The 20,494-nt window shown below is 50.9% G+C and overlaps 1 protein-coding gene across 1 annotated transcript in view; it reads right to left on the bottom strand.

Moving 5' to 3' along the window:
* Positions 1 to 8,358: 8,358 nt before the first annotated feature.
* The window catches only part of LOC135873700 (olfactory receptor 52Z1P-like), a 68,296-nt gene continuing 56,160 nt past the window's right edge, over positions 8,359 to 20,494 (bottom strand). The window contains exon 3 of the mRNA XM_065398341.1: positions 8,359 to 9,058. Coding sequence (XP_065254413.1) covers positions 8,359 to 9,058 — 700 coding nt within the window. The remainder of the gene's footprint in view (positions 9,059 to 20,494) is intronic.

The raw sequence follows: 20,494 nt of genomic DNA, 5'->3' as shown, positions 1-20,494 counted from the left end.
ATCACCATCCTGGTCAGGTGGTCGGTAGAATATTCTTACTGCTATAGTCTTCTTATTCAAGCATGGGATTTCTAGCCATAGAGTTTGATTCATTTAAGATTTTTACTATATTTGACTTTCTGCTTTCTTTCACACATAGTGCCACTCCCCCACCAGCACAACCTGCTCTGTCATTCCTCTACATTTTGTACCCTGGTATTACCATGCCCCATATATTAACATTGCTCCACCAAGTTTCTGTGATGCCTGTTATATTAATATCCACATTTAATACCTGGTGCTCAAGTTCACCCACCTTAGTATTTAGACGTCTAGGATTTCTATACACGCACTTATAAAATCTGTCAGTATTTAGTTGTCTGCCTTCATGTGACGGAACTGAATGTCACTCTTTTTCTGTGACTGTTTCTCTTCAGTTTCTGCCTGCATTTCATCAACTTCTATCTGCTCTTCTTTACTAGGACATAGAGAATCCCCATTAATAGATCCTCCCCTAAAGGATGTCTCTTTCCGAACCGTATACTCCTCCGCACCTCTTGGCTTTCCCTCAGCCCTTAGTTTAAAAACTGGTCTACAACCTTGTTAATTTTACATGCCAGCCATCTGGTGCAGGTGGAGTCCATCCTTCCCGTGTAGGCTCCTCCTTTCCCAAAAGGTTCCCCAGGTCCTAATAAATCTAACCCCCTCCTCCCTACACCGTGGTCTCATCCACACATTGAGACCCTGCAGCTCTGCCTGTCTAACTGGCCCTGCGCATGGAACTGGGAGCATTTCAGAGAATGCCACCACGGAGGTCCTGGATTTCAGTCTCTTCCCTAGCAGCCTAAATTTGGCCTCCAGGATCTCTCTCCTACCCTTCCCTATGTCATTGGTACCTACATGTACCGCGACCACTGGCTCATTCCAAGCACTACACATAAGTCTGTCTGGATGCCTCATGAGGTCCGCAACCTCTGCACCAGGCAGGCAAGTCACCATGTGCTTCTCCTGGTCATCACAAACCCAGCTAGCTAGAATCCTAATAATCAAACTGAAAATGCATGATGAAGTCACACGCTGAGCTAAGTCAGGAAAAGCCCGTGGCTATTCTCCCAGAGGGAGACCCTGCATTTGCCCACTTCATTGACTGCCAAGGCTTGTTCCCCTCACTGTTCCCCTCATGCTCATGGAGTTTAGAATCATACAGGACAGGAGGTAGCCAGCTTGCAAACCCCCTGAACTAAGTCATATGTCCCCACCTCTGAGCCTAGAAGTGCCTCTCAGAGGAGCCATTTGTCCCAGCTGAAAATTTCCTGCCTTTGAACATTTTTTTAAATGACTTTGAGCTGCCCCAAACCCAAACGTTTAATGCAAACAACTCACCAGGCTCCTGTGTTGGCTGGGAAGGAAGATCCTGTGCCTGTGATCCGGGCGGGGAGCTGCAGGTGGTGGGGAATTGGTACTGACCAGGGCTGAGACGTGGGGATATTAATATTGCCTCCTTATGAATCCCAGCAGTGAGCCCCAGGCAGGCTCTTGGATTTGCTGAATCTTAAACTGCCTGGTGCATTAAAGATTAACAGGAACTAACCCGGTCAGTTTGGTTTAGCCATTTCCTGCTTTCCCATCATTTGCATTACAAGTGGTTTTACTTGTCCAACCTGCAAGGGCCTGAGTGGCACTTATGCTGACTACTTAAACCAAGAACAATGGATATGGAGCCAGGCACTGAAGAGCATTAAGAGCTTCAGAGCCAGGCTGGTGTTTTCAGGGCCTGGTCTCTCTGCTACCTAGGATACAATTTACCCTTTAGTCTTTGTGAAGATATTTGCATTACCAGCAACACCTCCAAACACATCAGCTACATTACGCAGGTGTTGCTCTGTGGGTCTGGCTGTGGCAAGGGTTTCTGCCAGTGGCAAAACACAGAAAGCTGCATAGTTTCTCCACACGTTAGCATTCCACTCTGAACTAGCATAAGCTGAATTACATTCACGTTTCTGGTGAAGACCAGAGAGGCCAGAATCTCAGAAATTATTATTTATTTATAGTTCATTACTATTCAGACAGCATTTTAAAGGTGCATGACACTGACAAATGACAAGCAAGGTCCCAGCATCCCAAACTATAGCTCTATCTATTTAGCTTGTCCAAGGGAAGGTTAAGAGGTGAAGAGATTTCTGATAGTAGGTGGCTCTTTGCTCTACTCTACTCTGGCTTAGACAGAAGTTATAGGCTTGGCGCAGAAATGGCTAGGTAAGATTCTGTGCAAGAGCCCAGAATAGATAATCACAGGGATCATTCTAGCATTAAAGTCAATGAATTTCTCAGTCCCTGGCCTTGAACAGCTGAAATAATATTGATGCTCATTTTCCTTTATAATGCCATCTTGCATCCAAGAAACCAAAGCATTGGAGGGCTACTTTTTCAAAAGGGCATGTGCTGCTCGCATGCCTGGCACCAGATTTTCAAAGAAGCTTGGTGCTAGTGCTGGTAGAAAAACGAAACATGTCTTGCACAAAAAATCTTGAGAAAAAAACGGTCCCTTTTTTGTCGGAAAATTTCAAAACTTGGGGGGGGGGGGGGAGTGGGTTTTTTTGTTTTTTTTTCCAGCTCTGCTCGGCACCCAGCAATTACCACTGAAAACACCAGCTACTTCTGAAAATGCTGGCCTTCACGCCCACAAGCATATGCAGATCTGTCTACACTGCACATAGGCCCAGAGTCTGACTCAGGTTTGAGTCCAAGTCCCGCTTCCATCCACACAGAAGTCAGTCTCAGTTGAGTCAGCGAGCTTCAGGAACCAAGGCACTAGGACCTGGCTAGCAGGGTGGGTCAGAGCCCGAGTCCCACTGGGACTTGAATCCAAGCCCTGTAATTTTGCAGTGTGGACACAGGCCAAGCCCCAGAGCCAAGTCAGAAGGTCTGTGCAGTGCAGGATGGATGCGTTAGCACAGCTGGGTCCAGCAATTGTACATCTCCCCCCCCCCAGGTTAAACCCCATCATTTATGGGGTGAGCATGAGGCAGATTCGAGAGTGATCACATGTTGGCCCAGATGAGGAAGTTGTGAGGAATTCTGCAGTGGGACTGCTCCTTGCCCGATGCAGGTAGAACTGGAATCCGGGTCTGCAAGGGGAGGGGGCTTCTGAAACATCTCATTGGCTCTGGATCAAGTTCTCTTCCCCTGCTGGCAAAGACAAGATCAGTCCCATGCACCCCCTGCTGCACACACCCACAACTTGCAGGCGTTCTCAGCAAGGCTGAGCATCACGGGCTGCAGCGGGAGCTCCTCTTGTTAACCCTTTTCCCGCACATACTGCAGAGCGTTACCTGGGAGCCCGCGCAGCGTGAGAACCCTGACCCACCCTCAGATGGGAGCAGAGAGCACTCAGGCCTGGACGAGCGCGAACCCGAAAGTCTGACCCAACCCCCACTAAGCTCGGGAGAAAGACCCGCTGGGTGAATTCAATGGACCAGGAGCTAAACGAGCAGAGCACATTTTGTGCTGCTCCTTGCCGGAGGCAGGCTGTGCCTTGCACATGTCCTCCTCGACGCCTTCGGAGCAAAGGGCTGCAGCTGAGCAAACAGGGCAAGGAAAGAATTATTCTGCAAATAGTTGTGGGGGTTGGTAATGGAGCTCCCTCTGGCCGTGCCCTCGCGTTCCCTGAACAGTCAGGAGCCTGGGGTTGGGCACAGGCCCCCTTACAAGTGCTGATGTAGCACCAAAAAGAATTTCAGGGGCCTTGCAACAGTGGCAGCCAGTAAGGAGGGGCTAATGGGGCTGCCCCTGGGCCAGTAAACTCCCTGTCCTTCCTTCCTTCCCTCCCCCCTTGTCTCCAGCACCCGAGGGAGAGAACAGCAGGGGGAGGGGACCGGAGGTGATGAGGGGGGTCAGTACAGCAGGGCCATAAAGGGCAGTCAGTGGGCTCCTAAAATGGCTGCACCCTCCCTTGAAACTCTTAGAGCTCACAGCATTTTTGGAGGTTGACGTTTAGCCCCTCAAAGCCTGAGCAGCCTCACAGCGCAGAGCCCCCCTCTGCCCCCCCCCCCAGGGGGGGAAACTGAGGCAGAGAGGGCTTGTGATTGCAGGGGTGCTGCAAGGCAAGGAGGAGCCTGGGATCTGGTGAAGGTGGGGAGGGGTAGTGAGCACAGCAGTGTGTGTGTGTGGGGGGGGGTGCCCACTGATTTGCAGCAGAGGAGTTCCATCACATGAGCTGTGGGGGAGGGAGCAACTGGATTGATTTACTGGGGGCAAGGAAGGAGCCCCCGCTCATTTAGTTACTTGGCTGATTTTATCTGGGAAGCCAGGAATAATCTGGGGGACATGAGAACAGAAATACATGGTGAGGGGGCAAGGAGGCAGCCCCAGCACCACCATCACCCTAGGCACCACTGCCCTGCAGGCGGTGCCTGAGGGGGGCCCCTCTCCCAGCGTTGACCTACAGGATGGGGAAATGGAGGCACCACGGGGGGACTTTGCTCTGTGTCCTGATTGCCCATGCCTCCCCTGTATCTCTCTGGCTTGTCCCCTCTTCTCCTGCGTTCAGATCTCCGTGGAAAACTCTCAGGTTTTCCCAAACACAAAGACCAGCCAGAAATGTCCCATCAAAATGACCTTTATTTTAGACTAAGGAAAACATAAGGAAAAACATAAGAACGGCCTGACTGGGTCAGACTAAAGGTCCATCTAGCCCTGTGCCCTGTCTTCTGACAGGGGCCAATGCCAGGTGCCCCAGAGGGAATGAACAGAACAGGGCAATTATCAAGTGATCCATCCCCTGTCGCCCAGTCCCAGCTTCTGGAAGTTGGAGGTTTAGGTACCACCAGAGCATGGGGTTGCATCCCTGACCATCTTGGCTAATAGCTGTCCTCCATTGCTCTGGAGGGCATTCTGCGCCAAACAATTTGAACTTCTGCAACGAAAAATTAGAAATTCTGTGCACAATATTTTAAAATTCTAACAAAATTTGGTAAATTTTATTTGTCAAATAAATGTGGAGGCTCCAGCATGGCATTGGGGAGCACAGGCCACTAGCTGCACTGAGGTGGGAGATCACCCTGCAGCTCCCCCCTCCCCCGGCACATGGACTCAGCGGTGATACTGCACCCAACCCTGACACAGCACAAGGACCAGGCCTGCCCCAGAAACACCCCAGGGCCCTGCCCCTCCATGCCAGGTGCACCAGGTGTGGGCAGACAGGCTCAGCCAGCCAGGATCCAAGTGTGGAGGGGCTTAGTGTGGGGGGATCCAGGTGTGGGTTGAGAGGGTTCTGTGCGGGGCAATCTGGGTGCGGGCGGCTCAGTTGGGAATCTGGGTGCAGGGGGGATCTGGATGCCCAGGAGCTTACTCAGGGGTTATGGGTGCAACAGTAACGGGAGTCTGCAGGAGGGTCCAGGTGAAGGTGGTTGGGGCTCAGCAGGTGGGGGGGGAGTGTGGGTGTAGAGGGGGGATAGAGCTCGGCGGGGGGGTCTGCATGTGGGGGGGTCTAGTGGGGGGTCCAGATGTTAGGGGAGCGGGGCTCTGTCAAAGCTGATTCCCCACTCTGGCACTTTGAGTGCAGAAGGTGGGGGCCTGCAAGGATTTTAAAAATTAATACTGGCCACTCCAGGCTGGTATTAAACTCCGAAGGTTACAGCTTCTCTCTGACCTTGGATGGGTAGCTACTGCAACCACCCAAGTGCAACCCCCCCGACCCCTTTTGAGAACCCAGGAAGGAACACTTGGGAATTCCTTCCTGTGGGGTACCCTCAAGCCCTTTCACCTCCCCCTGGGGAAGAGCTGAGAAAAAAAACAAAGGAAATCAGCTGTTGCCACCAGCCAATTAAACTACATGCACAAACCTCTTAGGGACACAAAAATCCAATCCTGTTCTTAAAAAATGTAAATTTTATTAAAAACAAAAAGAAAGAAAATACATCTGGAACTTAGGCTTTTTCTAGATTTTAAAAAAAACCCACTTACAAAAATAAAACATCAAGAATAACCTTCGTGAGGTCCAGCTTAAAGGTTACAAGCAAAACAAAAAGCATTTGGGGTTAGCACAGAGGAGTCCACAAGCCAATAAGAAATAAAGGAAATAACCCTAATCGCATCTTTTTAGACATTCCCTGAGTTACTTACATATCTGGGGTTTCAGACAGGTAGGGTCGAGGTATGAATTGATGCTTTTTCATATCTGGTTTTAAAGCTGCTCACAGCATTGCTGCTCTGTGCCTCCGCTCTCTGGAGAACACCACCACCCAGACAAAGGGAAGTATTTTTTCCCTATTTTAAAAAGTTCTAGCCCTCACATTGGCTCTTTTGCTCAAGTGCCCACTCCCTTCCTATACCTGTAGACTTTTTAACCCTTTTACAGGTAAAGCAAGTAGAAAACAGCTACTAAGAGGGACTTTATAGCCAACTGGCTGGCTGGGTGTCCATAAAAGGGAGCTACCCCCCCCCCACCTCTTCATTTATCCCAGTCTCAGTAGAGTATGGATCCAGGTGCAGCTGGTTGAGGCTTGGTGGGGTGGGGTCCGGGTGTGGGTGGCTCATGAGGGTGGTCCAGGTGCAGGGGGAGTGGGGCTCAGCAGGGGGGTTCCTGTGTGCAGGGTCGGCGGGAGGATCTGGTACGAAGGGGTCTGGATGCATGGGGGTTGAGTGGATGGGGGAGCATCTCCCTGTACAGAGATCCCTCCCCCTGCAGCTGAGGAGCGATGGGCACAGAAAGCAGACAGGGGGAGACTTTACAGAGCTTCCTGCAGCCTGGTGAGAAATTTTAAGGCGCATCTGACCTGGCCCCGGATGCCGTGCAGGGGAAAAGGAAGTCCCGTCCTCACCAGCCTAGCCAGGACTAGCAACTGAGCCCAGTGCAGGGTAGGAGCCACCATCTGGGTCTTCCCCAGTCCCACCCCCACCCCACAGTGATTTACCTCTCTGCCAGCTGCCCTGGGCATCCAAACCATACTGCTGGGGTGGGTCACATGATTGCTCTGGAGGCTTCTCTTTGCTTCCCCGTGAGAAAGACATTTTTCCATGAGGAAACAAAGAAATCTGCGGGGGACATGAATTCTGCACATGCACAGTGGCACATAATTCCCCCAGGAATACTCCATGAACTTATCTAATTCCTTTTTGAACCCTTTGGCCTTCCAACATCCCCTGGTGATGAGTTCCACAGGTTGACTGTGCATTGTGTAAAGAAATACTTCCTTTTGTTTGTTTTAAACCTGCTGCCTATTAATTTAATTTGGTGACCTCTGGTTCTTGTGTTATAGGAAGGGGTAAATAATACTTCCCTACTCACTTTCTCCAGACCATTCATGCTTTTATCATATTCCCACCCCCTTATTCATATCTTGCCAGTATTTATTCTCCTTTTATTTTCTTCACTAGGATTTGCCTTGTAGTTGCTCTTTTTGAAGGTAAATGTTACTTTGGTGCGTTTCTTTGATATTTCCCCCTCTACAAGGATGTTAAATGTAATTACATGATGGTCACTATTACCGAGCAGTTCAGCTATATTCACCCCTTATACCAGACCCTGTGCTCCACTTAGCACTAAATCAAGAATTGCCTCTCCCCTTGCAGGTTCCAGGACTAGCTGCTCCAAGAAGCCGTCATTAATGCTGTCTGAACATTTTATCTCTGCATCCTGTCCTGAAGTGACATCCCACTCAATATGGGGATAGTTGAAATCCTCCATTATTACTGCGTTTTCTGTTTTTTTTAGCCTCTTCAATCTCCTTGATTATTTCACAATCACCCGCACCATCCTGGTCAGTAGCATATTCCTACTGCTCTACCGTTCTTATTCAAAGCATGGAATTTCTGTCCACAGGGATTCTACGCTACAGTTTGATTCATTTAAGATTATTACTATATTTGACTCTGTTTTCTTTCACATATAGTGCCACTCCCCTAACAATGCGACCTACTCTGTCATTCTTCTCTATTTTGTATCTAGATTTTTTTCCCATATGAGAATTTTTAAAACACTAGTATTGAATTCAGGCTGGAACAGGTGTGGAGAAGGACTGCTAGGATGGTCAGGGCAGTGGAGGGCCTGGCTTAGGAGGGGAGGCTAAAGGACCCTAACTCTAAGGACAATTCAGCTCTGGAACAGGCTTCCAAGGGAGGTGGTGGAGCCCCCTCATTGGATGCTTTTAAACACAAGTTGGACAAACCCCTGTCAGGGCTGGTCTAGGCATACTGGGAACTGCCACAGCGCAGGGGGAGGGATTGATGCCTTCTCAAGATCCCCTCCAGCTCTCTATGTCTATGATTAACCATTGTGCCTGGTGCTGTACAAACAACTCATAAATGACAATCTGATTCCGCTTCTGGGGAAGCTTGTTGGTGAGGTTAATTGCTCAGGTACTGGGCCAGCTGCAGCCCTCAGAACCATTTGCCTGCCTTGCAGAGCTCCTGAATCACTTGTTCCCGAATCTGTCTGGTTCTCACCCCGTACACGATGGGATTTAACATGGGAGGAACGATTACAAAGACATTGGCCAGCAGGACGTGAATATAGTGAGGGATGTTAGCTCCACCAAAGTGATATGCAAAGATTGAGAAAAAGGCAGGGATGTAAAACATCAATATGACACAGATGTGGGAGCCGCAGGTGCCTAGAGCCTTGAGCCGGGCGTCTTTGGACGGGAGCCGGAAGACGGTCTGGAGGATCAGAATGTAGGACACAATAATAAACACAGCATCTAGCCCTGTGGTTACAAGAGCCACCGTTAAACCATGCCAGATATTGAGCATTATATCAGCACAGGCCAGCCGGGCTATTCCCATGTGCTCGCAGAACGTGTGATAAATGACATTAGGTCCGCAGTACGGTAACCTTTTCAGAAAGAAGATAAGGGAGGCCACCAGGCAAACCCCTCTGATGACAGCTGCCGCCGTGATTTTCCCTATCTTTGAGTGCATTAGTATGGTGGTGTATCTGAGGGGGTCGCAGATGGCAACGTACCGATCAAATGCCATGGCCAGCAGGATGGCTGACTGCATGATGAAAATAAAATGGATAAAGAACATCTGGGTGAAGCAGGCACTGAAAGCGATTTCCCTGGCGTTGAACCAGAATACGCTGAGCGTTTTGGGCAGTGTGGTGGTAGACAGCAGAACATCCAGATGTGAGAGGCCTCCGTGCCTGGGATGCCGACCAACGTGCAACTTACGAGAGTGAAGCTGGTGTGATTGAGAGTGGCCATGATGGGGCGGGGCTCCGTTCCAGTTCACAGGGGTTCTCTGTAGACAAAACAAGTGGCAATGACTGTCCGGTTAACTGAGAGTCCCATCAGGCGAAATTCACCCCCAGGCCTTGATGGCCCCACACAGGTCACGTCTACCCAGAAAAGAAAAAATAAATAAAAACCCTGAGGCAGCAAGTCTCAGTGCCCAGGTCTACAGACGCGGGCTCACGCTACGATGCTAAACACAGTCGTGTAGGCATTCCAGCTCAGGCTGGAGCTCAGGCTCTGACACCTGGAGAGGAGAGTTTTAGAACACAGTGTAGACGTAAAACTTGGGCACCGCTTAAATCCTATTTATTCAGAGACTCTGAGGCCAGACGGGATCATTGTGATCATCTAGTCTGACCTCCTGTATAGCACAGGCCAGAGACCTGCCCCACAATCATTCCTAGCGCAGAGAGTTTAGAAAAATGTGCAATCTTGACATAAAAATCACCAGTGATGGAGAATCCATTATAGCCCTTGGTAACTTGTTCCAATGGTTAATTACCCTCACTGTTAAAAAGTTAGGCCTTATTTCCGATCTGAATTTGTATCTTCCAGCATTAGATAGCCTTATACCTTTAACTGCTAGACTAAAGAGCCCATTATCAAAATTTTGTTCCCCATGAAGGTACTTATCAACTGCGCTCAAGTTACACCATAACGTTCTCCTTGTTAAGCTAAAACGATTGAGCGCCTTGAGTCTATCACTATAAGGCAGGTTTTCTCATCCTTTAATCATTGTCATGGCTCTTCTCTGAAACCTTCCCAATTTAGCAACATCCTTCCTGAATTGTGGACACCAGAACTGGACACAATATTCCAGCAGTGCTCGCCTGAGAGCCAAATACAAAGGTCATATAACCTCTCTCCCCCTACTCAAGATTCCCCTGCTTTCTCATCCAAGGCTGACAGTAGCCCTCTTGGCCACAGCATTAAATTGGGAGCTCATGTTCAGGTGATTATCACCATGTCCCCCAAATTTTTTTCAGACTCGCCACATCCCAAGACAGGGTCCCCCACCCTGTAAGTACTGCCGACATTCTTTGTTTCTAGATGTCTGCATTTACATTCAACCCTATTAAAACACATGTCTGCTTGTGCCCAGCTTACCAAGCCATCTGGTGGGCCTAAGTACCACCTAAGAGCAACTTCAGAAGGGCTAAAATGGTACTGAAGTGCTACTTAGGCCTGCAGGAGTAGGACATAACGGGGGCTTAGATCTTGCGCTGGGTCCAGAGGGGAATTTCCCCATACTGAGGTGTATAGAGAGTGCCTTTTGAAGAGCTGTCATTTTAGCAGTGGTGCCATTGGAATATTGCATTCAGAGAAGGAACCTCCAACTCTGCTCTACAAAAGATACAAGGGTCAATATCTGCTCAAAGCAAGTTCCTTTCACAATGGGACAGGAACTGACCTGTTCTATATTTCAAAACCTTGCTGTCTCTCTAAGTTGGGAACCCAGCCCAGCTCTAGGATCCAGGCGGTGTGTTCCCGTAGGGATGTGAACTCCCTGTCTCACTTCCTTAAGAAGATGTGTCTTTGAATTTGCAGATGGATTCAGTGTCACCAGCTCTCACGAGTCTGACAATGTTTGGTCTTTTCCTTAGAGCCCCATCCTCTGAAGGCATGTGAGTCGGGGAATCACCGACCAGCCAGCGTAACTTCAACACTTGGAAAGATACTGGAACAAATTATTAAACAGCCAGCTTGTAAGGACCTAGAGGATAATAGGGTTATAAGGAATAGCCAGTATGGATCTGCCAAGAAGAAATCATGCCAAACCAACATCATTTCCATCGTTGAGGGGGGACTGGCCAAATAGATGGGGGAAGCAGTAGTCTTGATGATCTTGATTTTCATAAGGGGTTTGACAGAGCCCCACATGACAGTCTCATAAACTAGGGAAATGCGGTTCAGACAAAATTACTATATGATAGGTGGACAAGCAGTTATCAATGGTTCGCTGTCAAATATGGTGGGCGTATGTAGTGGAGTCACTCAGGGGTCAGTCCTGGGTCCATTGCTTTTTCATTTCTGACTATGGATAAAGGAGTGCAGAGTTGGCTTATAAAGTTTTCACATGAACCAAGATGGAAGGGGCTGCTAGCACTTCAGAGGACAGGACTAGAATTCAAACTGACCTTGACAAATTGGAGAATTGGTCTGAATTCAACAAGGCGAAATTCAATAAAGACAAGTGCAAAGTACTGCACTTAGGAAGGAAAAATCAAATCCACAACTACACAATATGGAATAACTGGCTAGGTGGTCGTACTGCTGAAAAGGATCTAGGGGTTATAGTGATCACAAATGGAATATGAATCAACCGTGTGAAGCAGCTGAGAAAAAGGTTAATATTCTGGGCTGTATTAACAGGAGTGTCATATGAGAGATACAGGAGGTAATTGACCTGTTCTGCTCAGCACTGCTAAGGCCTCAGCTGGAGTTCAGTGTCCAATTCTGGGCAGCACAAATCAGGAAACTCTCTAACTTTCAGGCTAGTGAAGCTCTGGAGCAGGCTTCCAAGGGAGGTTGTGGAATCCCCTCATTGGAGTTTTGTAAGACGAGGTGGGACACATGTCAGGGCTGGTCTAGGTTTACTTGGTCCTGCCTCAGCACAGGGGCTGGACTTGATGACCCCAAGGTCCAGCCCCAGTGATTTTATTATTGCTGGAGAATCTCAGCTTTTATTACTTAAGAAAACAAGGTCCTATCCCCGTGACTGGGGGGGAGTTTGAGATTGTGCTGCACCAGGAGCAAAGCAAAAGGACCTGTCGTTCATTATTTTTGATTATTTCATGACTTTTTTTAGTCATTCTCCTGATTTTCTGGTGCCTGAAAGAGCGCAGATTGCTAGCGCCAGGGGCTGATGTCCCCGCACTCCACCCCTCCTCAAGCCTCAGCCCTGACATGGAGAGGGCCCCATGGACAGCTCCGTCTCCACGCCCAACCAGCCCCTGATCTTTGCTGTGGCTAGCAGCAAAGGGGCCAATGAATATAAATGCTGAAGGGGTTTTTCTGATGTGGGCACCTCCCCACTGGGAGTCAAGCTGAACCCCATCCCGCTCATTTACACGGATGTCAGGCAGCGGTCAGGTGCTGGGTGTGGGCTACTAATCCCTCCTCTCTGTCCAGGGAGCCCGGCTGTCACGTGTTGGCTCTGCCAGTGGTCCGCAGGACCTGCTCCTGCTCCTGGTTTGGTCAGTGGCAAAACTCTCACTGATGTCACTGGGGGAAGATCGGTCCCGGCCGTGCTTCCAAGCACAGACAGTGAAGGACACTGACTGAAGAGAGAAACTCTGGGTCATGTCTGAGCGGGAGACTCCGTGGCCCACTCCCGGCGTGGAAAGACGCATCCCGTCCCCCTCCCGGGGATCCTTACCAGAGGGGTTAGAATGACACAGGCAGAACGTCTGTCAGGTCAGCACATGGCTGTGAGTCCTGGGCAGTGACGCCACTTTATAAATCCTGCTTGGGCAAGGGGCGGATCCCAGCTCGGAACCTAGACGCTGCATCTCTCAGGGGCATTTCCCCCGGCTGCAGATTCCCTGCCCCTCGCTCCAATCACAGTCCTCATCCCACCAGGCCCTGCTGAAAGCCGGAGAGCTGCCCCCGACCCACAGGTTAATGCCAGCGACTCACCAGGCTCCTGGCCCAGCTGCGGATGAGGAATCTCTGCCTGTGATCTGGGTGGGAAGCTGCGGGCAGTGTGCAATCCATACTGACCAGGGCTGAGACTCGGGGATATTTATCCTGCTGCCCTGGGGATCCCAGCAGGGGGCTCCGAGCCAGCAGGGAGCCCCAGAGACCTGTATTTCCCCAGTGCTGCAAACACCAGCAGCGATTCCCTGGGTGAGATGCCCAGGCTGTTAGCAGCCGGAAGACACACAGAGCAATCCACAAGGAGAGCAGTGACTTTCCAAACACTCGTGTGGTTTCCATGGCAAAGACTCACTTCTCCCATTTACCAGCCACACACATTATCCAACCCTGGCTCCCTCGGCCATCAGGTCCGGATTCCCAGGGGTGAATCACCGGCAAAGGAGCAGCTTCGCACACACAGAGACCCGAACACCCGAGTTCTCCAAATCCTGCCCCCTATATGTCCAGATGGAATGCCCCCAAAATGCAGGTGCCCCAGCACCAGAGCCCGGCTGCTACCTAGGGAAGGACCCCTAGGAAGGTGCCAGGGAGGCTGCTGGAGATGTGAGGTTAATGGGGGGGGGGGGGCAGGTTGAGGGCAGAGCGAGTTATTTCTGAATCACCCACATGCAGGTGGGAGCTGAACTGGTGACGGAGCAGGAGGCTGCGGAGAGACAGAGACGCAGGGAAGAGGAGGGGGCATGGCTGGAACCCCAAGGGGGACCCATGGATAGGGGTGAAGGGAGGCTGCAAGGCCTGTAATGGAGACACTGCAGGAGCACTCAGCAAGGGGGGAAGAGAGGCCCCGACACCAGGGGAACGGGCTGCTTAGGGAACGACCACACAAGCCGGGGCTGGAAGGTCCAGCGGGGAGAGGTGCCTGCGCTACCCCTCAGGGAGCTCTGGTGCTTCCCACCGAGTGCAGCCCCGCGGCGTCAGTGGCTCCCCACTGCGGGTACGTCCCATGGCTCTCGGCTGGGATCACGCTCAGGGCAGCCAGCCCTTCTTGTCGCTAGCGCTGCGCCAGCGGCCTTTCTGTTCCTAGCGTGCTCGCTCACCTAGCGCTGGCGCAGGTACGGCACTCGCACTGGAAATGACCCCTCCGGCTCCAGCGCAGACGCACCATAGTCAAATGGGGCCTGAGCTGCTTCTGGGCAGCGGGGCCTCCCTGGTGAAGCCCAGGGCCTCTCTCTCCGCTACTGGCCTGTGCCAGACGGCTCGGCGCCTGTACTGGCGGGGGGCGAGCGTGCAGAGCTGGGTGCAGGCGGAGGTGCACCACAGCCACCTAAATCTGCTCACTGACCCTCTTCCACAGACTCTAAGGGGAGGCGCCCCATAGGCTGAGGCAGTGACCCAGGAGCCCTGCTGATCCCAGAGGAGCAAAGGCTTATCGCCCGGGGCTCTTATCGCAACAACTGCGGACCCTGGGAACAGCTGCCATCTATATCTTGGCCGGAATGGTATCTTGGGGCAGTGAGTTCCAAAGGCTAATTGTCTTGTGTAAAAACAACAAACCCTCCCTCCACCATTATGAATTTGTTGCTTTTTGGTTTCATGGAATTTCTTTCCACACCCACGACCCAAATTTTTTTTCCTGATCGTTTTTCCCAATATCCAACCTAGACCTCCCCCACTGCAACTTGAGACCATTGCTCCTTGTTCTGTCAAAACATAACCGCATATTTCTGTATTGTTCATCCCTAGGGCTGGCTGGGCCTCCTCCATGCCAATCATTTCATCTGCGAGCTCCCTCCTGCACACTACCGGGCGAGTGGGTTGGCCACCTCCCAGGCCCATGGTCAGCACGGCCATCCCACCCTGCCCGTCTCCAGCATACCCCTGTCCCCAGCCCACCCCCCCCCACTGGGGCCCACGCCAAGCCCTCTTGTGGGGAGTGTCATAAACAGATAGTTAAGGGTTAATGCCTCTTTTACCTGTAAAGGGTTAAGAAGTTCACCTAGCCTAGCTGACACCTGACCAGAGGAACCAATGGGGGGACAAGATTTTTTAAGAGGAAGGAGGGAAGTTTTTCCTTTGTTTTTTTTTTTTTTACTTGGAGCTGGAGTTTAGCCGTTTTCCGTTGCATTTTGTGCGTCTCCTGTTTCATTTGTCGAGCTTTTTTTTTTTTTTTTTTAGCAGCCAGCAGCTCCAGACGCCCCTTACGAGCTTTTTTTTTTTTTTTTTAAAGTTTAGCTATTTTTTGCTCTTTTAGCAGTCGAATGTCTGCTAGTTTTTGTTTATGCTTAAGTTGCAGTTTATTTGCTGCCTTCTGCACTCTAATTTTTCTTGCATTTTTTTGTAGCTTTAGGTAAGGGCTGCGCTCTTGCCCCCTGAGAGAGGGACCCAACTGAGAGAGTTAATTCAGGACAAATCGCTTAAAACAGGGCAGTCACAGCCCAAGGCGGGGGTTTTTCCACCTCTAAGGCAAACCAAACCAGCCAGAGTAAGAGGACTTTGGTCTCACCCCACTGCCAGGGTAGTGAGTATTAGGCCTGGTCTACACTAGGAGTTTATGTCGAATTTAGCAGCGTTACATCGAATTAACTCTGCATCCATCCACACAACGAAGCTATTTAGTTCGACATAGAGGTCTCTTTAAATCCATTTCTGTACTCCTCCCCGGCGAGGGGAGTAGCGCTAAATTCGACATGGCCATGTCGAATTAGGCTAGGTGTGGATGGAAATCGACGGTAATAGCTCCGGGAGCTATCCCACAGTGCACCACTCTGTTGACGCTCTGGACAGCAGTCCGAGCTCGGATGCTCTGACCAGCCACACAGGAAAAGCCCCGGGAAAATTTGAATTCCTTTTCCTGTCTGGGCAGTTTGAATCTCATTTCCTGTTTGGACAGCGTGGCGAGCTCAGCAGCACTGGCAACGATGCAGAGCTCTCCAGTAGAGATGGCCGTGCAATCGCAGAATAGAAAGAGGGCCCCAGCATGGACTGATCGGGAAGTCTTGGATCTGATCGCTGTGTGGGGCGATGAGTCCGTGCTTTCGGAGCTGCGATCGAAAAAACGGAATGCGAAGACCTACGAGAAGATCTCCAAAGCCATGGCAGAGAGAGGATACAGCCGGGATGCAACGCAGTGCCGTGTTAAAATCAAGGAGCTGAGACAAGGCTACCAGAAGACCAAAGCAGCAAACGGACGCTCCGGATCCCAGACCCAGACATGCCGTTTCTACGAGGCACTGCATTCCATCCTAGGTGCGGCCGACACCACTACCGCGCCACTGACCGTGGACTCTGACGATGGGGTATTGTCGACGGCCGCTTCCTCGGAGATGTTCGCGGACGGGGAAGATGAGGAGGACGAGGCAGTCGACAGCGCATACAGTGCTGATTTCCCCGACAGCCAGGATCTCTTCATCACCCTCACGGAGATCCCTTACCAACCCTCCCAAGGCGTTAACCCTGACCCTGAATCAGGGGAAGGATCAGTCGGTAAGTGTTTTAAACATGTAAACATTTATTTCGATCAGAACAGGAATGGAATATTAACAATGGGTTTTTCATGATTACTTTGCCCTAGGCGCTCTACTTTTTAGTCCTTGCCAGTGCAACTACTGGAAAATTCTGTCAATATGTCCGGGGATAGAGCAGAAATCCTCCTGGGACATCTCCACAAAGCTCTCCTGGAGGTAATTTGAAAGCCTTTGCATTAGGTTCCTGGGGAGAGCGGCCTTATTGGGTCCTCCGTGGTAGGAAACTTTTCCGCACCAGGCTAGCAGCAAGTAGTCCGGGATCAGTGCCTCGCACAGCATGGCCGCATACAGCCCTGGTTTTTGCTGGCATTCACGCAGCATGCGGTCTTTCTCTGTGTCCGAAATCCTCATCAGAGTGATATCACTCATGGTGACCTGCTTTAAATTAGGGGAATGTTGAATTGGGACTGATTGCCTGTTCCTTTACGTAACTGTAACCGGCGGTTTACAGCCCCACGGTGGAGGCGGGACAGGGGCAACATACAGGGATCTTTCCCGGGGACAGCCGTGAGGGGGTGGGACAGGGGCAGAGTTCATGCTGGCCGGATTGCCGGCAGCAGGAACTGGCCAACACTAGGGGCATTGCTTTGAACGTGAAAGGAGGGCACTGCTATAAATTAAGCTTTCAGCAGCCAAAAGTCTACGGCTTACCATGTCCGCCTGCTACCCGAATTCCACTGTCCTGCCCCGCTTGTGTGATCTGTACTCCAAGACCCCAGGCACTGAATGGGAAGGCCGAAAATTCGACCTTGTCCTGAGTGCGCATGTGATAGGTGCTGTGCATGGTCTCATTCACAGAGAAAGACTATGTTCATTGTTCACAAAAATGTATCTTTGTGAGGAATTCACTCCCTTTTTCCCATCCCACAGCTGTGAGTGTCTCCCGACCTACCCCGGCATCCCCCTCCCAGAGGCTGGCGCAGATTAGGCGCTGAAAGAGAAGGACACGGGACGAGATGTTCTCTGAACGTATGGGCTGCTCCCAAGCCAAGGCGGCCCAGCAGACCCAGTGGAGGGAGAACATGTCGCAATACCAGCAATCACACAGCGAACGGGAGGACAGGTGGCGGCAGGAAGACCAGCAGGCGACTCAAACGCTGCTTGGACTAATGAGGGAGCAAACGGACATGCTCCGGCGCCTTGTGGATGTTCTGCAGGACCGGAGGCAGGAAGACAGAGCCCCGCTGCAGTCTATCTCTAACCGCCCTCCCCCGCCACAAAGTCCCATCCCCCCCTCACCCAAAGTCCCAAGAAGGAGGGGCGGCAGGGGCCGTGAAAACAGTCACTCCACCCCTGCGGACTGCTCAAGTAGCAGACGGCTCTCATTCCCAAAGTTTTGATAAGTCCTTTCCTTCACTCCAAAAGCACCTCACCCAAGCCCCCATCCCAGTGTCATCCCCTACCTGTGTAGTTAATAAAAAATATGTTTCTGTTAATTACTGTTTTCATCATGTTCTTTACAGGAGAGTGTGTTTGAAGGGTGGAAGGGGGTTGGTAATTGGAGAGGACAGTCACCTTTACCAGGGTACAGACATGGGGGCAGGTTCAGCAGCAGGTCACACACACATTGCAGTGACTAGGCACCCTGGTCTGTCTGGGAGGTGGTTTTCATGTTCTGTGTGGGGGGGCTATGTGAGTTTGTGGCGGGGAAGGGCGGTTACAGATCTTATGCAGCGGTCCTTAGCCTGTATGACAGAGCCACGCAGCATGGGATCTGTAACAGTCCTCCCCCGCCACAAACTCACATAGCCCCCACACACAGAGTCCCGAAAAGGAGGGGTGGCAGGCTCCGTTGAAACAACCAGTCCACCACTGCGGACCGCTCTAGGAGCAGGAGCCTGTCATTCCTCGAGTTTAGAAGCGTCCTTTCCAACACTACACCCGCTCCCCACCACAGTCTGCGTCCCAGTTTCAACCCTTTACCACGAAACCCTTAATAAAGAAAACAGTGTTAATGAACAAAGTTCCATTTATTTTATTTTTAAAGGTGTGTTGGACGGGGGAAACGGGGTGAAGGGTATGTAACTGGAGAGGATAGTCAACATTAACTGGGTAAAGAAACGGGGGCAGGTTCAGCTTCTCTTTAAACAAACTTAATAGGTTACCCTGCTCACTGTGGAACCTAGCTTTCAAAGCCTCCCGGATGCACAGCGCGTCCCGCTGGGCTCTTCTAATTGCCCGGCTGTCTGGCTGGGCGTAATCAGCAGCCAGGCGATGTGCCTCAACCTCCCACCCCACCATAAACGTCTCCCCCTTGCTCTCAGAGATTGTGGAGCACACAGCAAGCTGCAATAACAATGGGGATATTGGTTTCGCTGAGATCAGAGCGAGTCAGTAAGCTTCTCCATCTCCCCTTGAGATGTCCAAAAGCACACTCCACCACCATTCTGCACTTGCTGAGACGGTAGTTGAAGAGTTCTTTTTCACTGTCCAGGGCGCCTGTATAGGGCTTCATGAGCCAGGGCATTAGCGGGTAGGCTGGGTCCCCGAGGATCACTATAGGCATCTCCACATCCCCAACAGTTATTTTGTGGTCCGGGAAGTAAATACCTTCCTGCAGCCGTCTAAACAGACCAGAGTTCCTGAAAACACGAGCGTCATGAACCTTGCCCGGCCATCCGACGTTGATGTTGGTAAAACGTCCCCTATGGTCCACCAGTGCTTGCAGCACCATTGAAAAGTAGCCTTTTCTGTTAATGTACTGGCTAGCTTGGTGCTCCGGTCCCAGGATAGGGATGTGAGTTCCATCTCTAGCCCCACCGCAGTTTGGGAATCCCATCGCAGTGAAGCCATCTATGATCACCTGCACGTTTCCCAAGGTCACTACCTTTGAGAGCAGTAGCTCAATGATTGCATTGGCTACTTGCATCACAGCAACCCCCACGGTAGATTTACCCACGCCAAAGTGGTTCGCGACTGACCGGTGGCTGTCTGGCGTTGCAAGCTTCCAGAGGGCTATGGCCACTCGCTTCTGGACACTCAGGGCTGCTCGCATCCGGGTGTCCTTGCGCTTCAGGGCAGGGGACAGCAACTCACAAAGTTCGAGGAAAGTCCCCTTCCGCATGCGAAAGTTTCGCAGCCACTGTGATTCATCCCAGACCTACAGCACTATGCGATCCCACCAGTCCGTGCTTGTTTCCCGGGCCCAGAATTGCCGTTCCACAGCATCAACATGACCCATTGCCACCATGATGTCCACGGCACAGGGTCCCGTGCTTTGCGAGAGGTCTGTGTCACTCTCAGACTTAATGTCCTCACCGCGCTGCCGTAGCCTCCTCGCCCGATTTCTCAGCATCTGCCTCTGAAAAAGGTGGATGATAAGGTGCGAGGTGTTGACAACGGCCATAACTGCAGTGATGGTCGCAGCGAGCTCCATGCTCGCAGTGCTGTGGCGTCCGCGCTGTCACTCACCAGAAAAGTGCACGAACTGATTGCCCGCCGGCGCTTTCAGGGAGGGAGGGTGGGAGTGACGGTTGAATGATGACAGTTACCCAAAACCACCCTCGACATTTTTTTCCCCAGCAGGCATTGGGGGCTTGACCCAGAATTCCAATGGGTAGCAGGGACTGCGGGAACTGTGGGATAGCTGCCCACAGCGCATCGCTTCCAATGTCGACGCTTGCCCCGTTAGTGTGGGCTCACAAAGTCGAATTACTGTTCTTAGTGTGGATACACACGTTCGACTTTGTAATATCGGTTCCACTAATTCGATTTAAGTAAAATCGAACTACTCTCGTAGTGTAGACATACCCTTAGAGAAGGAATGAATTAGCTTATGTTTATTTCCTTTTGTGACTTTGTCTTTTTGCATTAGAGGAATAATCAAATTGGGATTTCTTTTGTGTAACTAAGGTTTTTGCCCAGGGGAACATCCTCTGTGATTTGAATCTGTGGTCTGTGAGAGTAGTTTACATGCTAATCTCACAGAGGTATTCCTTTCACCCCTATTCTTTAATGAATAGTCTTCTTTTTAAGAACCTGATTGATGTTTTCTTGTTGTTAAGATCCAAGGGGTTTGGATCGGTGTTCACCAGGAAATTGGTGAAGAAGTCTTTCAAGGCTACCCAGGGAAGGGTTATAGTACTTGGGAGGGAAACATTTTCGGGGGGAAACAAAGTTCCCAAATGACTCAAATGGTTGTTTAAATGATTTGGTGGT

Source organism: Emys orbicularis, chromosome 1 (genome assembly GCF_028017835.1).
Source record: "Emys orbicularis isolate rEmyOrb1 chromosome 1, rEmyOrb1.hap1, whole genome shotgun sequence".
Taxonomy (NCBI): Eukaryota; Metazoa; Chordata; order Testudines; family Emydidae; genus Emys; species Emys orbicularis.
The sequence above is the reverse complement of the archived record's forward strand: the minus strand, read 5'-3'. Positions and strand labels throughout refer to the sequence as shown.